Raw genomic sequence first — 20,315 nt, forward strand, 5'->3', positions numbered from 1 at the left:
GGCCGTCCATCCTTTGTTCTTCCGTGTCACGCGTCCATGCATATATTATCATTTTTTGATTCCTTTTGTCGCTTTTAGAATAATCAGTTTGACTATAGAAAGACCTGTGTACCGAGAAAATTTTGATACCTTATTTTATTTATTTATATATATATGATATTTTCTTAAAAAAATTAGTATTAAGCTTTTATCATATGGCATGTGGATAACCTTACGACACATTAAGAAAAATAATTTGACGTGAGAAAGACACGAAGTATTTTTCAAGGTTTTTTAATAAATCTAAAGATATTAAGAAAAATAAACTTTGAGTTCAAAGTGATGTAGCTAATCGAATGACTCCACATTAGCGTCAACTCAACACCATCTTACATCACAGTCAGCCCAACACTTTACACAGATTATACATGTATACTATTTTTTGGATTTATGTCTTACTGATTTCACTGATCACTGTCTTATCACCGAGATCTTCTTCTTCGCGATACGATCACAAGGGGTCATGGCGTATCGGGCTGCAAACAACCGCGTACAGGCAAGCAGGTGGCTGGCGATGCATTCAACTAAATCGTGATAGAAGCAAAAGCAACGTTTGATGACATGAACATTTTTGTTTTAGAATATTAAAGATGCGACACAGTGGAGCAAGTTGATCCTTAAAAAAACCAAGTCGTAGTAGCTCACGGAATCTAATTTACTTGTCCTGGATTCAAACAATCACAGTATTTTATCACGGTGGAGACATGGAACGAATAGATATAAATGTCGTCTTTGTAGTCCGTGAACAAAGACGCCTTGGCTTCATTGCTAAACCTAATCTCCACAGTTCCTCATGATAGGTGCAAGAAGTAGAAATAGAATAGTCTAATATTTTAATGTTATCTGTGATTGTTAGTCTTATCTATTATCTGAACTATATATATATATATATATATAGGACTGATCAAGTTATTATAGTTCAGTTCATTCATCTGCTACGCATGGAAGATTTTTGTTCTTTGATTGATTCAAATTCTGTAGCAAGCAAAAGATACGTTGCTGTATCACTGATTGACGAGATTCTAACGGGAGGTCAATACAACAACCATTAAAGTTTCATGAGTGGGTATCCAAGATATTCCCTCCCTATCCAACGTGATGCTTTCTTTATAAACAAGACGCACTCATCTTATGCGGTGGGTGTTGGATTTCTTTACGTGTAGACGGTCTATCCATGTTGCAATAAACAAAGCCGACCGATTAGGTTCATTTTGACGCTCTACCGATCGTTGATCTAACCGTACTCCCTTCAACATTCGATGAGTCCTGTCCGTATCTTTCGATCTGAAAATTAGGATTGTTTCTCTCTCCTACGATTAGGTCCTTGTAGCCGCATCTGTGAAATAGATGGAGAATAACTCAGGTTAGAAGGTATCATCCTATCGTAATGTGACTTTAGCAAACTGGGAACAAGAGAGAGAGAGAGAGATGAAGGGTTTCCATATTTGTTGGAGGAGGAGGCCCTTGGCATTCTTCAATGAGCTTCAAAGTTTTCTTGGTTCGAAGAAGGGGCGTTGTGATACCAAGTTGGTGATGTTGTCACGAGGGAGGGAGTCAAGATGGAGACGTGTGGTGCTGTACATTCGTTCCTCATTACATTATGTACTATTTGATTCTTCATATGTTTGGTCCGGACTGCCATTCCACCCGTATGGATGATTGCTCAACCAAGTCATCTTAAAAGGAGGAGGACGAGAGAGAGAAACTGACCTAATAGTGACCGAGTCATCAAGAAAAGAGAGTTGTTGTTTACCAATTGGTTTTCTATTCATCATCTATTTGGGTGTCTTGCATCACCTTGTGAAAGGAGAGGTCCCGAGATGTTCACCTCTTACCTACTATCGAAAAGTCATCAACCACTCCTACACCATGAGATGTCGATAGATGGTGATCTTTGCTTGACTTACATAAGGGGGAGACAATGAAGATCGAAAGAGGTCTAAGTAAATGATTGTCAAGTGAGAAGGTTCATTTTTTTCCGACTCGTCCATTGAAAAATCATTTCTAAGGTCAATAAAATTATTTCTTTTTGTTGAAAAAGAGTATTAATTACCTGAGAGCCTGTGCTCTACTTTCTACTTTCTGTCGAGTAGTAGTGTGTCGGTCGTTAAAATAATCGATTTATATTTCTCTGGTTGGAAACTATCCCATTTTGTACAGTGAAGAATACATGAGAAACAAGGTGACGAGTCTCCATCCATCCTTCTCGTTCGCAGTAACTTCGGAGCAAGTTCTAACTTGCACGATACAAATGTTCTCGCAGGTCCTTTTAGTGTGATAAAAGCTTTCCGTGATCGGTTGTTGTTGTGGGTTTTCGTGCAGCTTTGTTTAACGAGTGGTGCAGCAGAGACATGTGGTTGGCCAAGCATTTTCGTGTCGTCTTCGTCCTTTCACTTTAGCCATGCATGTGTGATTTCGTGATGTACCAAATGATTGGGTATTCCAACGCGTTTGATAAGCTGTTTCTGTGAAGGGTGATATCTTTTTCTTTTAATTTACTTAATTCTTTTTGTTTATATAGATAATCTGAAGGATAATAATATATTATTGGGTACTCTACCTCTAAGCTCTTCTTCTATTACTCAAAAACCATCTCTCTCTCTCTCCTGATGACTTTTCCCTTGCCTCTCATGTCTCTATCATCCTCTTGTCTCATTACTATCACCTGAAGTGTCCTTTTCAGCACCGATCCAGCCAGCCATGTTCTACATATTGTGCTCCCGTTGGATCTCCAATACCTATATTTAACCCTTCCATGGAAATTTTGCCAATGAGAAAAATCCAAAATAAAGACGAAGTCATTAATAGCCCCGATTAATTATATGAATCGGACACAACCATGATTGGCTCGTAGCTCATGCTCGTCCATTGTTCGTTGATTTAATATACATGTATATTAATTCTTACCGTGACCAATTCCAAATGTAATGTTATGATCATGGGTTGGAGACGCATTAAAGAAGCCGTCCTTTACCACCGCCAGATACTTCGTTGAGCCCCATCGACGATCCACCGTCCATTTCCTCAGCTGGGACGATCACGTACGTGCTGATCGTCGACCCGTACACGACAATGTATACGGACTCTCGATTGGATTGGTCGCACGTCAGATTTCGCCAGCTGGCCGTTTGATCTTGCGACACGTCTCGATGGCCGCAATCCCGGTCCCTCTCATTCGAGGACTGAACGTTTGCCGCGCCATATGACGACAGTACCCCATATCGATCCGTTGGATTCCCCTTGTTGGACGGGCGTTCTCGTCATTGGAGCGGGAAAGGCACTCCCAACCCGCTCGATGAATCAAGTTGGCTGGTCGGCCATTTCTCACTCCCCCCGATGACCATGTCTCGGAAGGACAAGTAGACGAAGAGGAGGACGAATAGTGAGGTGAGCTTAGAGCACTGATGGCGAGGTCGAAGACGAAGCAGCTCTCGTACATCGCAGTGCCGTCGCAGTTCATTCACTCTCTCCACGGCTTCCACCTCTCCCCCAAGAAGGCCGCGCGGTTCCCCGGCCACCGCCTTCCGTCCCTTGCACGAAACCCGAAGTTCCTCCTACTCCTGCTCTTCTTCCTTCTCGCCCTGCTCCGCACCCTCAGGATCGGGTCCGAGCTCCACCGCCTCCTCCCCTTTCCCTCCGTCCCCTGCTCGCACTCTTCGTCGACCGAATCGGCGTGGGCTGCCGACAAAGCGGCGGTGGTGTCGGTGGGAGTTGATGGTGGCGATGTGGGAGAGGTGGTGGGGGAGTTTTGGAGGCAGCCGGATGGAATGGGATACTCGCCGTGCCTTAACTTCAGCGAGGAGTTCCGGATGGAGAGCGAGGCTGCTCGAGGAGTCAGGCGGCGGAAGTACTTGCTGGTGGTGGTCTCCGGTGGTCTCAACCAGCAGCGGAACCAGATCGTCGACGCGGTGGTGATCGCTCGCATCCTCGGGGCGGCGCTCGTCGTCCCTGTTCTCCAGGTCAATGTCATCTGGGGCGACGAAAGGTGCCATTTTACGAGTCCATCTTGTTACTTTCGAGAGAATCTAGGATCAAAATCCTATCTTTGCTACTGTCTTCTTCCTTATCTGCCATTTTAGTTCCAACATTAGAAAGTTTTGAACCCTTTTACCATCTATTGTCCTCAAAAGGAAGCTCACACCCGAGTTTTTATGGAATCTGGAGATAACTATACTCTATATTAAGCATTTCTGGGTGCAAAGAATTTCTATTTCTGATCTATTATCCGTCGATCTGTTTATCCTCATCTCTTCATTTGGTTTCATGTGGCATCTAATTCTTTCTGCATCAATTTTTCGATTGGGCAGCGAGTTCTCTGATATATTTGATCTGGAGCATTTCAAGAGAGTTCTTGCCGACGATGTTAAGGTGGTGTCGTCGCTGCCGTCGACCCATATCAGAACGAGGCCAGTGGACGGGAAGCAGACCCCTCTCAATGTCCCCCCAAGCTGGATCCGGAATCGGTTCCTGAAGAAAGTATGTGCTTCTTTTCTCCAGTCTCATCAGTTGATGATGACTGAACTGTTGCTTCCTTCATAAAAGAAAGATGACCGAAGCGCCCTGATGGTTTTCTCCTCCAACCATTTGGTGGTGAATGGGAGATTAGAGCTGAGTCTGATGACATGCTGTCTACTTGTTCTTGTGATTGCAGCTCAACAGAGAAGGGGTTTTGCTTCTCAGAGGATTGGATTCCCGGTTGTCCAAAGACCTCCCACGTGACCTACAAAAGCTCCGATGCAAAGTAATCAGAACATCCAACCTTGTCTCTCTGGTGTTCTTGTTTCATCGCAATTGTCCTTCTGAATCCACATGTTCGGCAACAGGTCGCCTTCCATGCCCTGAGGTTTGCAGCACCCATCCAGGAGTTGGGCAACAAGCTCGCCATGAGGATGCGGAGCAAGGGGCCTTACCTCGCTCTGCACCTTCGACTGGAGAAAGATGTGTGGGTGCGAACAGGGTGCCTTCCTGGGCTGAGCTCCGAGTACGACGAGATCGTCCAAGAAGAGAGGAAGCTCCGCCCGAAGCTCCTCACCGGTAGGTCCAACATGACCTACCACGAGCGCAAACTCGCCGGATTCTGCCCACTGAATGCTCTCGACGTCACCAGGTAGAGGAATCAGGAAGCAAGTATGCATACATCTCGTGGGGAACTGATGCCTACCTGCTCTGTTTCAGGCTGCTGAAAGCACTAGGAGCTCCCCCGGATGCGATGATATACTGGGCAGGCGGCGAGCCGTTCGGAGGGCCGGAGGCGCTGCTGCCTTTGACGAGAGAGTTCCCGCATCTGTACAACAAGGAGAATCTGTCGCTGCCCGGCGAACTCGAACCGTTCGCGAAGAAGGCCTCCCTCCTAGCAGCTATCGACTACATCGTTTGCGAACAGAGTGACGTGTTCATGCCCTCCCATGGGGGAAACATGGGGCACCTGATGCAGGGCCACCGGGCATTCGCCGGGCACAGAAAGTTCATCACCCCCAACAAGCGTCAGATGCTCCCATATTTCCTTGACGCCTCTCTTCCCGAGCTCGAATTCCATCGGATCATCAAGGAACTCCACCGAGGATCGCTCGGCCAGCCCGAGTGGAGGAGCGACAAGGTCGACAAGGACGTCACTGCTTTCCCAGTTCCCGAGTGCATGTGCAATGGAACAAGCAGGAGTTCGGCGCTGTGAGCTTCTTCCTCTGCGAAGGGAGACCGCAATGTGGAGAGCAAAAGCATTTTAATGCAGAGAGTGATGCCATTGATGGAAGTATCTTCTGCTGCTTCTTTTCTGTAGGCTTAATTTTAGAGGTCACAGAGTGGATCATTTACATGCTAAGGATGAGATTGATTTGATTCTTTGTAGTGCTTGTGTACTCTGGTGCGTAGTATCGATTTGCTTTGTTCTCTACTGCAAGCGAGCCCAGTGGTGGTTGGCAAGCTCACTTATGTATCACTGCAGCTCTTGCCAGTCTTCGGATCTATATATGATTTAGATCACATCGCTTAATAGTCTCAAGGAATGCTTGTGCCATTTGAACACTGATAAATCATATACATTAGAAAACCTTAGTCTTCGTTAAATCACATGCATATCCCTAATCTTTTCATAGATCTATAAAATATAATCATTATCCGTCTTTTATAAGTGTTGTTTCTAATCAGACGGTCACGAGCATTTGGATGACGAACACGGGCCATGGACGTACCAGCAGCCGTCTGATCCAGAGGCGAGAGATGGAGGGTGTTCTAGTAATTTTGTGGGTCTTACACTCCACCGTGTAGAACTCCGCCTGGGGTTTGGGGCAGCTCCTCCTCCGTCGAGTAATTTTACGCCCAAGACGTCGAGGTACATCTTTTTCCCCAAATTGATTCCGCCTGTTGTCATGGTTTTCCTTTTAGTTACTCTGATCCAGCAATTTCCTTTTCTATTTTTCCCGATTTTGGTTCTTAATCTGTTCCCTCGCTTTAATTTTGGTCCGGTTTTCCTTGATCTTTGAGTTCTATTGCAAATTTTAGATTAAAACTGCGTTTTTAGTCGATCTTGAATTTCTAGGGTTTCATTTCATCCTAATCCATCTGTATCGACTGGAAGAGAAGATGGATCCGTCGGAGATGAGATATCTGGAGGTCGAGGATTCTCCAGTTATGAAGACAATTAAGGGCGCTAATTAAATATGATCATAAAAATAAAAATGATACATCAAATTGGAATCATATAAAGTACCAAATTACATCTCTTGTAATTACACCTACCTAACAGTTCTTGTAAGCTTTTACTTATATATAATGTGTGTGTGTTTACTGGAAGAGGTAAGGGACATAGGCCATAGAAATGCTATCATGGTAGCTCTTTTATAAAGATGAATAAACATGGAAACTATACTGGATCTGGTTGTCTTTTTATACCAGCCAAGTAAGCTACATGGCTGTTCAAATGCTCCCTTTTCTTCAAATCATTTAAGTGATTGAGGTTAAAATTCGTAGTTTAAGTTTTAAAAAGACAAATAAAAGACATGGTAGCTCCCTTTTATTTTCTTCTTTTCTTTATTTTTGGAATAAAACCTTGACATTTTGATGTAACTCCATTTGTCACTGCACTTCTAATGCTTTACTTGTGTGAGTAATGTAAAGGTAGGCTATAAAATAAGAAAGAAAGGAGGAGAGGTAACCAACGAAAGGGGAGGACGGTGGAAACCGATGACGGATAAATCATACGAAGGTAGCGGACGAGTAGTGGCTTTGCTTTGTTGGTTTCTTTCACTGGGTCACAGTTCAATTAAACCAACTTACTCGCCTAGGCTTGAACCCAGGCTGACTATCATCAATTTGGCTCAGGCGCACACCCGAATGGCCTAGCACCTATACTCAAGTGCTCACCCAAGTAGCGTTTCATTGAAACGCCTCGCCTCGAGGTGTTACGAGGCGCTCGGATCTCGTCTTGTCTTGCCCAAGCACCTTTTAAAAACATTGCTTTGCAGTTGCCATTCCATTTGTTGACAAACTTCTTTTCGTGACATTCACACAATGCCTTAGGTTGCCATCACAGTTGCAGGTGGTTTCAAGCTCATCCAAGTAGATTTAATGAGTCTCTACAAAACTAAAAACTCATGGAGAGATAAGTAAGAAGCTTTACTTTTCCTATTTAATATTTAATAATATAATACTATAATAGGTGCTATATAATACATAGTATATTTTATTTCAAATTTTATAATCATATGATATATAGTATATAAATAAGACTTTGCTCCAGGTTTACTAATATATAATTATAGTTTTTATTGTGGATAGTTTCTTTTTCATTGTATATGCCTCCCTTGTTTAAAACTACAAAGCAATGCCAATACTTGGGATCCCTTGATTATCAACTCCTACATTTTATTCTAGTTTTGGCAATATATTAAGGCATACCCGCTCATTCAATCAAGAATACCAACTAAGGGCAAATGTGCGATGAACTTAACATTCGATGTACACACCAATTGGCTTTGAAAGGTCATTTATCATTCCAAGGCATATCGTTGGCATTCCATTTTTACTCCATATGTGTCTTAGGAAATCAACCATAAAATCTATTTATTTATTAAGATAATTAATGAAAAATATAGGGAGAAAAAGAAAGATTTGCATATGGTCTTTATTGACTTAGAGAAAGCTTATGATAGAGTTCTTAAAGACATATATAAAAAGTTTGTGTTGTTGAGATGGATCTGTAGAGTTACTAGGAAAGATAGGAATACAAATTTTATTCATAAATAATTAGGTATCGCTTTGATACAGGATAAGATAAAAGAGAATTGTTTAAGATGGTATAAATATGTGCTTAGGAGACTTATAGAGGTGATAGGTAGAAGAGTTGAAATGATTAATCTTAATTGTACAAGGAGAGAGAGAAAGGCCTAAAAAGACTTTAATAGAAACTATAAATAAAGATTTAGATATTCTAAACTTAACTATACATATGACCTTTTACATATCTTAATGATGGTAAAATATCCATGTAGCCAATCCAAAATAGTTGAGACTTATGACTTTGTTGTTGTTGTTGTATGTGTCTTGGAAATCATAAATGAAGTTTCTTCACATAGTAATGCTCTAAGTACCAAACTTGTTTATGAAAATTCTTGAGATTGAATTTCTGGCTAAAGCTAGTCCAAAATGTAGACATATATGTGTTAACTACTTAACTAGTTTACAAAGTTTTCATCAATGTTAATCACTATTCTGTAAGTGGAAAGATATAATTATATGCAAGTTTCTATCTTCCACCTGAGTTATGTTGCTTGGTTGAAACAAAGATGCCATGATTTTGCTTTCTGTTCTGCTGACTTGCAATTGTGGTTACTGATACTATTTCCCTTGTTCGGGCAGGAATAGTATTCTAGTGAATTTATAGTATCTGTCTGTAAGGATCTTCTATGGAGTAAATTCGTCAATTCTGCATATCTCTATGCTATGACATCATGCTTTTCTTGTTGGGTCATTCAGATTACCTTATTTTCCTTATGTTGATCTGTGCCTCATTCAATGTACAGGTAGGAGCATTCCAACAGCAATCTCTGCAGGATCAGCTCTTGCATTCACTTCTGCTGTGTTGGATATTGGAGGCCGGACAGCAAGAGTTGACAATGGAAAGGAGTGCTTCCCCTACACTACCGAGAAGAGGTCTACTGCTGATTGATTTCTTGTATGAGGTACTCGGCATCTTGTAACCACGTCCTCCGTGATATGGGACGGCCCTTGGTGTTTTAGCAGGGATAGTCCTTGTTCTTCAGTTGTGCTTTTGTTGTTGATCATAGTGGTAATATGTGTTTTGCAGACAATTATCATTTGCAGACATGACCAAATGTTGCAAGTGGTAATTGCAAGTATTTTTGAATGAATTCTTGTGCGTATAGTGTTAGTATCGGAAATGGTTAATAACTCAATGTGATGAAGATGACTTGATCGGATTCATTTTTCAGATGTTGTCCTCTTAAGGAATATATTGTTTGGTGTTTTAGCAGGGATAGTCCTTGTTCTTCGGTTGTGCTTTTGTTGTTGATCATAGTGGTAATACGTGTTTTACAGACAATTATCATTTGCAGACATGACCAAATGTTGCAAGTGGTAATTGCAAGTATTTTTGAATGAATTCTTGTGCGTATAGTGTTAGTATCGGAAACGGTTAATAACTCAATGTGATGAAGATGACTTGATCGGATTCATTTTTCAGATGTTGTCCTCTTAAGGAATATATTGTTTGGCTTCTCTTCCACCTTGATAGTTGATATATTAAAATATAATTATGTATATTTGATTAATGTTAGATCTCAAGCTATTGACATTTTTAGGTGTGTATAAATAAAATCAAAAGATAATTGTATATAAAAGCTAAAGTTATTAATTTAAAATAGGACACAAGAGGAAGACAACATAAGGAGAGAGAATGTATGAAAGAAATGGGTTATCCAATACAGAAATGACTTACAATAATTTAAATATCATCTAAGCTAATTTTTCTGATGGTGGTTGCAGAAGAGTTTAGATTGATCATCTACAATGCTTAATTAATGATTAATGATATCATGTGAAAGAAGTAAACCTTGAAAATTAGGGTTTAATTCTTTTATAATTTTTTTTAATTATTATCAGAATTTTTAATTATTAATTTTGAAAATTTCCTTTGATGATGTTTGTAGTATTCTATCCCCCCCTAATAAGTAACATGCTAATTAATGATAGGATGCACGTACGCCGCCACGCGCTCTCATGTTGAGCAGATCGATAGTTTGGCTATCCGATGATTCGTATTCCTCACGAGTTTTGCAGGTTGCTTTCATCAAATATCAGCCGTCCGTTCCAAATTTAAGAAGGGCCGGCCAATTGGTGATTTCCCATGCGCCCCAATCTCTCCGATCCTAACTGAGCAAGGCAGGGTTTCTAAGTGGGGGAAGGAAGGAAGGGATGCCTCTCAAGACCTTTGACGCCGATCTCTCCAACTTCGACCAGGTTTTCGGGGGATTCACCAAGTCGGAGACGACGGAGGGCTCCCCATCGGAACCAGGTCAACTCAAGTTTCTTCTGTTCTTGGCCGACAAGGATCCCTCTACCAATCGCAGCTGGTGCCCTGGTACGTTGTTCCGCTTGCCCTTTCCGCTCTTCCTCTCTTAGATCAGATCTGTTGCACTTTCTTCTTTCTCCTCTCTCTTTCTGCTTGAGAACGACCCACTACGACGTAAAACCCTTCGAGTTTTTGTCTTTGATATCTATTAGTTCTTCTTACTCTGTTGTTCGATCCAGTACTTGGATGAAGGCTGTGCATAGTGATCTCAGATTGATGGCCTATTTGCCAACTCGGAGAGAAAATATTCGTTACGTAAGAACATGTTCCATGTAATCCCACAGTGAAAAATAGTTCCCAAGTATTTGAATCTATAGGAGCATGTTCCGATCCTACATCCTATATTCGTTACGTAAGAACAAACAAGAAACAATAAACGTCAAAGTAAATTCCTGGTTCATCCAAGCACTTCATGTTAAGCTCTTAGATGGCTTTTTTCATTAATCTTTGTTTTGATTTTTAATTTGATGCCTTTCCATCAATGGAATCAGTTCCATTGTTCTCTCTCGATTCCTTGTAGCCGTAATTAAAGTGGGTTCATTGAGTTTATGGACACCCTTGTTTTTAGTGACTCAAGATTCTTTTTTTAAGGTTATCATTTGGATATATTTCTACTGGTTGATCTTTGCCTGTTGTTTGTTATTGTTATTTTGATTAATGTGGACTCTGTCTATGACTGATTAAAGGGTCATTGCCGAAGATATGCTAGTTAAAGAAAGGCTCCGCTAGTGTTGTTTTAGCAGTTCATATGTGTAGATTATGATAGGTGAAGTTACTATCATTGCCTTCTTCATTGAAACATACTAAAGGTTGTTTCAGTACTAAATAGCTCAGAAATTCTGGTTTCTTTCCCATTTCTCTTCTTTTAACAAAGTAATATATGCATTTCATGTATTCTTTCTTTTTTCACTTGTAAAATTATTTTTATCTATCATCTAACTTTCAGGACTTAGTCATGATACTCTTGGACATAAATATAACAGAGCATGCTTGCATGCCACTCCTCTACTTGCAATTCCATATAGTCTTGGAAAACTCAGTGAATCTCAAGCAGTGTCAGCAACCATGGTCCAGTTCTTGCCAACTTCAGTCCGACTGCCCATTTTTTATATTTGCATTGATCCTGATCGCCACAGTCCCAATCTATGTGACCTGATATTGATAATTTATTTTTTCCCAATATGAAATTTTCAATCTGTACTTATAGGTAATCTCAGAGTTTAAAATGTCGGATAGGACATCTGAAATTGAGCAACCTATATTGAGTTTTTCTTGCTTCTAACTTGCTTTAGCTAGAAATCAGCACAGTCTAGCAAAAATTGGGATGAAAAAAATAAAAAAATGATTATTTTTCTCATGAATCATTAGACCTGAGTGCTCACTGCAAGAATTTGCTATCATATTGGACAAGATATCTTAGTTCCTTTTAACTATCTCATGAGACTTAAGGAAATATATTCCAAAATTTCTTATGTTTAGACCTGTAAAGCAAATAAATGGTTAAGAGAAACACTGATTCTATGTAAGCCAACATCCTGTAAATTTTGTGTGTCGCAATATGTGTGTGTGTGCATGTGCGCTTACGTGTGTTCTTGTGTGCACGTGTGCATATGCATCCATACGTTTATGACATTTGTGTTAATGAGTAATCTTGATGTAGCCTTTGTAGGTTTTGCATCTTTATCCCTGTTTATGTTTGGATTTTCTTGCATTTGCATATTTAGAGATATGATTGGGTGGCTTTTTTTCAACTTTTCCGAGAATGCATTCTTCCTAGAGTGAGGTGTATGCTTGAATCCTTTGAATTTTAGGATGAGGAGCTAGAGGCTGTGTTTAATCTTATCTACACTAGGCAAGTATTTGATATATCTTCTCAATGCTATGGATATAAGCGATCATAAGAAACTAATGTTTTTATGTTTTGTGCTTATTTTGTAGCATTGAAAGCTATTTAGATAATTGATGCATGATCAGATACGATTTGCAAACAAGATTCCAGGCAAAATCCATAATATCTTTTGTCTCTTGTAGCTTTAGGAAAATCCTAGGGACAAGCACAAAAGGAGTTGATCCAATCGGTCTTGTTTAATGCATAAAATAAGTCAGTAGCCCCTTTCTTTATGCAATGTAGCATATACTATGGCATGCTTTGGCAGAGCAATAAGAAAGCTCTGCCTATGTGTTGGAAGATAGACATTGGGAAGAAGAATAAAGGAGAGTGGAGGCCCTCTGCCCGAGGGTAGAGTATCAATAATTTCAACTTTGAAAGCATCACTTTTGATCGCAATCATTTTGATTCAGAATTTGAGTTCTGTATGGGGCCTAAGAATGTCATTATTGTCCTCACATTTAAAATTTTGAAATTGTTTGGGATGTTTTTGCCAAACTATCCCTATGGTCTTTGAGTTCCTCATCTCATTAGAAGACACTCCTCTCTCGTACCTTATCATACCTCTCTGACTCACTATATGTTGCGTTTAATGTAGTAGGTGCCTTTATGAACCTCATCTTTGTGCCATCAGCACAATGAATGGGGGACTGAAGTTAGTTGTTTCTTCTCTTGTACTTGAGGTGAAACATTATTGCTTCTTCATGGTCAACTATATCTCTTAGACCATGTATAATGATTTAGGAAAAAAAGCAGAGTGTGACAGGCTTATCTCTAGGTGGCTTTTTAGTTATGTGAAGGTTGATAATTGTATGACGTCTTATTGTTCAGGGCTTGAAATAGTATTAACTTTTATTATTATTATTATTATTATGCCCGTCAGATTCGGCAAGGTTTTTATTTACTAAGCGATTTAAATGCTATTCTATTTGTAGATTGCAATGTAGCAGAGCCCATCATACATGAAAAGCTGGAAGCATCAAATAGCAATCTTGTACTTTTGAGAGCATATGTTGGAGATAGACCTACGTGGAGAAATCCTAGCCATCCATGGAGGGTAGACCCTAGGTTCAAGCTCAAGGGTGTGCCCACGCTTATTCGTTGGGAGAATGAAGCTGTTGCTGGACGCCTTGAGGACTACGAAGCCCATATCGGAGATAAGATCGATTCCATTCTGGCTAGCAATTGATCTCTCTCTCTCTCTCTCTCACTACTTAGTCGAGAAAATAATGTTTAACCTCCTGGTTATGATGCACACATCAGAGTCATGTCACCGTTGAATTATTTGGTGGTCTGGAGAAAGTAAGCTGCTCCAAAACTTTTCATCTATGTGCCGTCTTGCAGAGAGCCTCTGTTCGTCTCTCTTTTCTCTGTGTTCCACTGGACCAAATGCTCATATATACATATATGTTCTTACAGTGCGTTCCACACGTTACTTCCTGTGGCGGCCCACGTTATATCTCTACTTCATCAACATCAATAGGTTGGCGAACATAAGTCTCTCTTTCTCGGTCATCCGGTTGGCAGGATAAAGGCCCTATTCATATATAGGAAAAGGATTTCTCTTCACATCCTTCTCATGAAGAAAATACTATCCATGAACCTTTCGCTATCCTGGCATGAACTTTTTCCGACACAGTCACAGTCTCCAACTATATCTCCCTTCTAATCTATTATTCATTATGCAACATAATCGGTGCTTCATGTATCCATGCTCCACGCCATCGTAATACCAGCCATGAATCTGGTCACCTGTTAAATTGCTTCCGTCGGCAAGGTAAATTTAGGCTGGCCGGTTGTCTGTTTACTTATCTTCGTAGACTACAGTATGTAACACAAAAAGTCTAATTAGACCTTTTATTTTCACTGCTGCCGCTACACCCGTAATATGTACAGAAGAAGCAGAATTCAAGCCGGCGGTCATCACTTTTTCGCATGAGCTTGTTGGTCCCAATTCCCGTCGGTTCTCGCGTCGGAGATTGCTTCACGGTTCCGCCGCTCCGATTAGGACTCGTGTTTCCTCGAGAATCACAGAGCACGTGATCGCACATGCGGGTTTTTGTCTGTTCTGTTGGGCACTCTATTTACGCACCACTCAACGATTCACCCCTCACCTGTACCTGACTTGCGGTTCGACAGAGTCGCTGGGCCCTTCCTCCGGTTGACACATAAATGCGTCGCCGCATCTTTTTTACACGTACAAGGAACCTACTTCCGCGGACAGACACATACTCCGCAGAGGCATGTGACGCGGGTCCCACCGACCTGAAGTCGGGCTTCAGTTAACCACCTGCATTTAAGCGAGTCAAGTTTGTCTCGTGTTGCCCCCATCAGATTCATCCAACCTTCCATAATGTTGATGATGACAACGTGGTGGTCTAAATCTTCCCATTGCATGATTTGATGGTGCAGCGAGATATCGATGGCTTGAAGCTTGAAGCATGAGACTCTCCTCCAAACGATCTCATTACTTCCTCGGTGACTCTGAGAGGCTGTAAAGAAAAAAGGACTGACGTCACGACACATGCAACAAACATTATTTCAACCCATAACTCCTGTCAGACTTGGGTGTTTCACGAGGTTTGCTGCCTCAGTCATGAGGTCGTAACAAATAGGACACACAACTACACTCTGCGGAACGTTGGATTAAGATCAGAGGGCTGCATCACAACCACGATCACCAACATTTATTCCGTTAGGCCATGCCAGCTCCCGGTTACCACCCGAGTCTTCGTTTGCCTTTTTTGGTGAGAAATAAAGTGCGAAAGCCATTGACCCTTTCCTTTCGTGGACAAGCAACAATTTTTTCCTACCCTTTTTCTACCAAGAGCGGACCCGCGTCGAGGCATTTTCTATGTGAACTACAAGGCGGGTAGCTTCCGGGTAAAATATAACGCGTTCTTCAAAGTTTTTTTCTTCTTGTCCTATCTTTAGAGCAACAGTCCGCTGGATTCGTCTGCCGCGTCGGATAACGACAAGCTAATATGAAACGAAGCACGTGCCTCCGGTTCCCGCCTGCTCCCTTCCCGTACTTCCACATATACCCCTCTTTATCTCATTTAATTTCACCGAAATCATGTTAATTTCTATCGTAATATGACTATCTTGATGAGGACACAATCGTCCGAATGGGCGTATAAACCCGGTCACAAGGAAGAAGTTAGCAGAGACTCATCATCGCTTCGGCTAAGAGTTGGTATGGCTCCTCCTTGTTTCCTCTCTACCGTGGCCGTCGTCCTCGTCCTGGCCGTCGCGGCCACGTCGACCGACGGCGCTTTCGGGTGCTCGGCTTCGGATCGGGCGGCTCTCCTGGCTTTTAAGTCGGCGCTTTCGGAGCCGTACCTGGGTATCTTCTCGTCGTGGACGGGCGACGCCTGCTGCTCCCGGTGGTACGGCGTGAGCTGCGACCCCACGACCGGGCGCGTAGCTGACATCTCCCTGCGCGGAGAGTCGGAAGACCCCATCCTCGCCGGCTCAGGCCGCTCCGGTGGCCTCATGTCCGGCCGCATCTCGCCGGAGGTCTGCCGCCTGGACCGTCTGGCCACCCTCATCCTTGCCGACTGGAAGCACATTTCCGGGCCCATTCCTCCGTGCCTCACCTCCCTTCCCTTCCTCCGCATCCTCGACCTCGTCGGCAACCGGCTCACCGGCACAATCCCCGCTGACATCGGCCGCCTCTCCCGCCTCGCAGTACTCAACGTCGCCGACAACCAGATCTCCGGCCACATCCCCGCCTCCCTCCCCGCCCTATCCTCACTCATGCACCTCGACCTCAGCAACAACCAGATCTCCGGCCCCATGCCGCACGACTTTGGCAACCTGCGCATGCTCAGCCGCGCCCTCCTCGGCCGCAACCGCATCTCCGGAACCATCCCCGCTTCCGTGGGCTACATGACCCGGCTCGCCGACCTCGACCTCGCTGAGAACCGCATCTCCGGGGAGATCCCAGCGACCCTGGGGTCCATGCCGGTGCTGTCCTCGCTCTACCTCGACTCGAACCGGCTCACCGGGCAGATCCCAGCGGCGCTGCTCAGAAGCCGAGGGCTCGGCATCCTGAACCTGAGCCGAAACGGCATCGAGGGGGAGATCCCGGACGTGTTCGGCTCCCGGTCGTACTACACGGCGCTGGACCTGTCGCACAACCGGCTAAGGGGCAGCGTGCCGAAGACGCTGGTGACGGCGGCGTACGTGGGGCACTTGGATCTCAGCCACAACCACCTCTGCGGCCCCATCCCGGCCGGCTCCCCCTTCGACCACCTCGAGGCCGCCTCCTTCACCAACAACGACTGCCTCTGCGGGGGGCCGCTGCCGGTTTGCAAATGAACCGAGCATTGAAATCCAATCCCGGTGAGGGCGTACCAACTCGTGTGTTTGCGTATGTGTGCGTGTGACGACCAGTGAGAGATGAATTCTTTAAAGTGTTACTATTACACCAAGTTCAAGCACGTTAAACTTGAACACCGGTTTATAAACGTGTAGAACCGAGAAGACTGGACAACTTCTATGGTTCACTGTGGGTAATGTTATGGCCCTTACGAGTGCAAAAGCCGTATTATGGGCTTCTTACATTACATACTACTACTGCTACTTACGAGTATATTTAACTATATGGTTGAGTTTGATAGCTGCATGAGATGATGCCATTTATTATGTCGTTCAGTTTCTCTAAATTGGACATGGACATGAGATCATGAGAAATTTCATACGTCTGCACGTATTACCATTTTACGATCAATCTGACATGAAGATTTAGTCCGTATGATGAATCGCAATCCACAACGCTTGACGCTTCGAACGATTTCTCACGTTAGTATTGGCGAGATGTTCATTCGGCTTGTTCTCGATCTAGTTTCATAGGTTATCCGATCGAATCCGTTCGTCTTCTATCATCTATCTACCTTGCAATTGAATGAATCTACACTGAGTTTGATTCATCGGATGATAAAAAAATAATATTAACACATGCAATTCTCAGTTCGATTCCATATTTGAATTAGATATGATATCAGCAAACATTATTATTATTATTATTAGACATGTTTACTACACTCATTAGTGTTTCCGTAGCATGTACTCATCTTATCATAGATGTCACGTAATATCTTGTACGTCTTACAAAGCAACTTCCGGAACTTGGGAGAGATGATCAATCATGACATCTTCATCGAGTTGATGAGACAGCGCCAGAGAATACGTCGATGACAAGGACAGACGTCTCAAGAGAAGGCTGGTAACGATAAGACAGAGAACAAAGAAAAGGACCGCGACCAAGTACCCATAATTGCGTCATGTCACGACTTCACTCCGTCACACCTCTGACGGCATTGTAAGGGAGTCGGCCGTCTCCCTAGTTCCAACCGTGTCGCGGTTGAAGTCGTGTTGCAAGTCGTCACGACTTTTAATTTTTATCCCCGAACCCACGTTTCTATCTGTTAAATTTAAGGTTACTCGATGATTTTGGTTCAAGAATTGGGTTTCGATTTTGGATCGGAATTATCATTTAGATTTTTTTGAATTAGTCATTCATGAAACTATTGAAAGGGATAGATTCAACTGTTAGAAATCGAGTATTCTAGTTCAGTTCCAATAGAACCGTAGTGTCTTTAGGGATGATTAGGTGTCAAGATACGCGGTGGGCAGTCGTCCCCATCATGGAAAAGGCTTGATAGCTTTCGAACGTGGACTCAATAATTGTCACGGAAATGAAGAAGTTTTAGATGAGATAAGGCGACATGAACATGACTTCCGTTCCCTCTCTTTCTCTCTCTCTCATCAACCCTTTCTAGACTTGAGCCACACGAGATCGGAGGGTGCAGTGGTGCTCCTTGTGAGCCATGTGGGAGGAACCGGAGAGTGTGCTGGGAGTGTCGGAGTCGGTGGCCATGAATAATTGTCATGCAATATGAACAATTATAGAGTCCACCAGTCCCAGAAACAAAAAGAAGAGTCATCCAATCTCATATCTGGCTTGCAGCAGCAGCAGAATAGGAGGGAGGGGTTCCTTGTCTCAAAATCTGGCCTTAATTCAGCACTTGCTGAAGGTGCCGTAAGGACGAGAGGCCTTGAACTATATCGATTACAGAAAGTATACGAGACTAGCTTTAACTAAACGTCCTCCGAATCCTTGTAGGTGAGAGTTTCCGATCCTAAATCGGTTGGTTCTGTACGTTGTGATCGATACTTATCAGTACAACAACTGTTGATGAATATATTCTTTTAGTTAAAGGTTTTTGACGACTCCTAATAGTCACGACGACTTCTTCGCCCATCACCTCCTGCACAATTGCCACTCGTCTTCACTCATCGCATCCTTCTCTCTTCTTCCTCACCTTCTTCTTCCTACCCTTATCTCGTAGAGCTCTTCTTTCTCCTAATCTGTATAAATAGGAGAGGAAACATGTTAATGTATTGAAGTATTTTTCATTTCTTCAATAAAGCTTCTTCACTTTTTCAATAAAGCTTCTTCAGTAATTGTGCTTTTCTTCATTCTCTCATTTCCTCAAGCCAACGACTAAAGTTGTTGAGAAAAGTAAAACTTCGCCCTTGTCTTCGGCTAGTTACCAACGCCGCTGCAGCCATATTCCTAAGAGGCTCCACCAACAGTCGGTGGACTTAAGGAGAACGAAAGAGTGGACTTAAGGAGAACGAAGGGAACGATTGTGCCCTCACAGCAACAGCAATCGCAACAATAGCAGCGATCTGCTCTTGCCCTTCTCACGAAGTCTCTCGCTTGTAAACCATTCTTTGCATCGATCCAAGATTGGTATCTTTGAGCACCATCTTGCGGGGGCATGATTTCCCCAACTATATAAGGAAATCTATCTATTTTGTTAAGGAAAATCTTTTCTTCTAATTTGTATAAATAAGAGAGAAAACATGTTAAATATATTACAGTATTTTTTATTTCTTCAATAAAGCTTCTTCAGTAATTGTTCTTATCTTTTATTCTTTTCCTCAATAATAGAAGATAAGATTTCCCCAATTATATGAGGAAATCTCTCTATTCTATTGAGGAAAATTTTTTCTTCTAATATGTATAAATAGGAGTGGAAATATGTTAATGTATTGAAGCATTTTTTATTTCTTCAATAAAGTTTCTTTATTTCTTCAATAAAGCTTATTCAGTAATTGTTCTTACGCACGTTGTACCCATTGCTTTCCGTGCGAACTTTCTGGTCTCCTTGATTGCCTCGGGTGCCATCTCCTTGAATGTGCTGCCCGATTACAGAATAGGGAGAGGTAAAGAATACATGCACAAGTTACAACAATACAAAATGCAACTGTCACAAACAAGCAACAATCATACGACATGATCCAGATATTTTCTTTAGGTTCGACCTATTCAGCAAAGAATTCATTAAAGAAACATCAATTAGATACTAACACCACCAAATCCTTCCGATGATGATAAGCATCATCGAAGGTCAACAACTCCGGTTTTCAAGAGTACGTTCTAACACTCCAAATAGTCAGGATAATTCTAGAAATTCATTCGATCATTGGGTCACAGCTATGCATCTGAACCAACCGGGAAACCTGTCCAGAATGTGAGGAGAAGGATATATGACTTTTGACACCAATTCTTAAAAACTGTTCATCGATTGAAGTCCTTGACAATGTTCGAGTGACAACAAGATCCATGCAGCTAATTATATTGATGCAATCCAATCTTCATACCGTCGAATGCCAATCCTTTGCCACTTTCTGGCGGTTGAGAAAAATGAATTTGATGCAAGTGTTTGAAACCAGGAGTGACGAATTTGATGGAAATCAAATGTAATCGACACAAACAATTCTGAGCTC

General features: G+C 42.4%; 3 protein-coding genes across 3 annotated transcripts; all 3 read left to right on the plus strand.

Moving 5' to 3' along the window:
* Nucleotides 1–3,301: 3,301 nt before the first annotated feature.
* LOC103980346 (O-fucosyltransferase 20) lies at nucleotides 3,302–5,929 on the plus strand. The gene is made up of 5 exons (XM_009396723.3): nucleotides 3,302–4,024; nucleotides 4,347–4,515; nucleotides 4,691–4,780; nucleotides 4,863–5,146; nucleotides 5,215–5,929. The coding sequence occupies exons 1-5, from the start codon at nucleotides 3,444–3,446 to the stop codon at nucleotides 5,708–5,710; spliced, it is 1,620 nt and encodes a 539-aa protein (XP_009394998.2). The 5' UTR covers nucleotides 3,302–3,443; the 3' UTR covers nucleotides 5,711–5,929.
* A 4,443-nt stretch (nucleotides 5,930–10,372) lies between these two features.
* On the plus strand, nucleotides 10,373–13,930 carry LOC103980345 (thioredoxin-like protein Clot). The gene is made up of 2 exons (XM_009396722.3): nucleotides 10,373–10,633; nucleotides 13,448–13,930. Exons 1-2 carry the CDS (start codon nucleotides 10,468–10,470, stop codon nucleotides 13,699–13,701), a joined length of 420 nt encoding a protein of 139 aa, XP_009394997.2. The 5' UTR covers nucleotides 10,373–10,467; the 3' UTR covers nucleotides 13,702–13,930.
* Nucleotides 13,931–15,680: 1,750 nt separating this feature from the next.
* LOC103980344 (DNA damage-repair/toleration protein DRT100) lies at nucleotides 15,681–17,083 on the plus strand. Its single transcript, XM_009396721.3, has one exon. It carries the CDS (start codon nucleotides 15,711–15,713, stop codon nucleotides 16,833–16,835), a length of 1,125 nt encoding a protein of 374 aa, XP_009394996.2. The 5' UTR covers nucleotides 15,681–15,710; the 3' UTR covers nucleotides 16,836–17,083.
* Nucleotides 17,084–20,315: the final 3,232 nt, after the last annotated feature.

The sequence above is a fragment of the Musa acuminata genome, chromosome BXJ2-4, assembly GCF_036884655.1.
Source record: "Musa acuminata AAA Group cultivar baxijiao chromosome BXJ2-4, Cavendish_Baxijiao_AAA, whole genome shotgun sequence".
In the NCBI taxonomy this organism is placed as follows: Eukaryota; Viridiplantae; Streptophyta; class Magnoliopsida; order Zingiberales; family Musaceae; genus Musa; species Musa acuminata.

Bases quoted from the DNA above. Each gene is read 5' to 3' on its own strand.
- LOC103980346 (XM_009396723.3), top strand. From the start codon at position 3,444: ATGGCGAGGTCGAAGACGAAGCAGCTCTCGTACATCGCAGTGCCGTCG. The intron at 4,025-4,346 runs GTGCCATTTTAC...TCGATTGGGCAG, and splicing joins GTCATCTGGGGCGACGAAAG to CGAGTTCTCTGATATATTTG. The intron at 4,516-4,690 runs GTATGTGCTTCT...TTGTGATTGCAG, and splicing joins GGAATCGGTTCCTGAAGAAA to CTCAACAGAGAAGGGGTTTT.
- LOC103980345 (XM_009396722.3), top strand. From the start codon at position 10,468: ATGCCTCTCAAGACCTTTGACGCCGATCTCTCCAACTTCGACCAGGTT. The intron at 10,634-13,447 runs GTACGTTGTTCC...TTCTATTTGTAG, and splicing joins CAATCGCAGCTGGTGCCCTG to ATTGCAATGTAGCAGAGCCC.
- LOC103980344 (XM_009396721.3), top strand. From the start codon at position 15,711: ATGGCTCCTCCTTGTTTCCTCTCTACCGTGGCCGTCGTCCTCGTCCTG.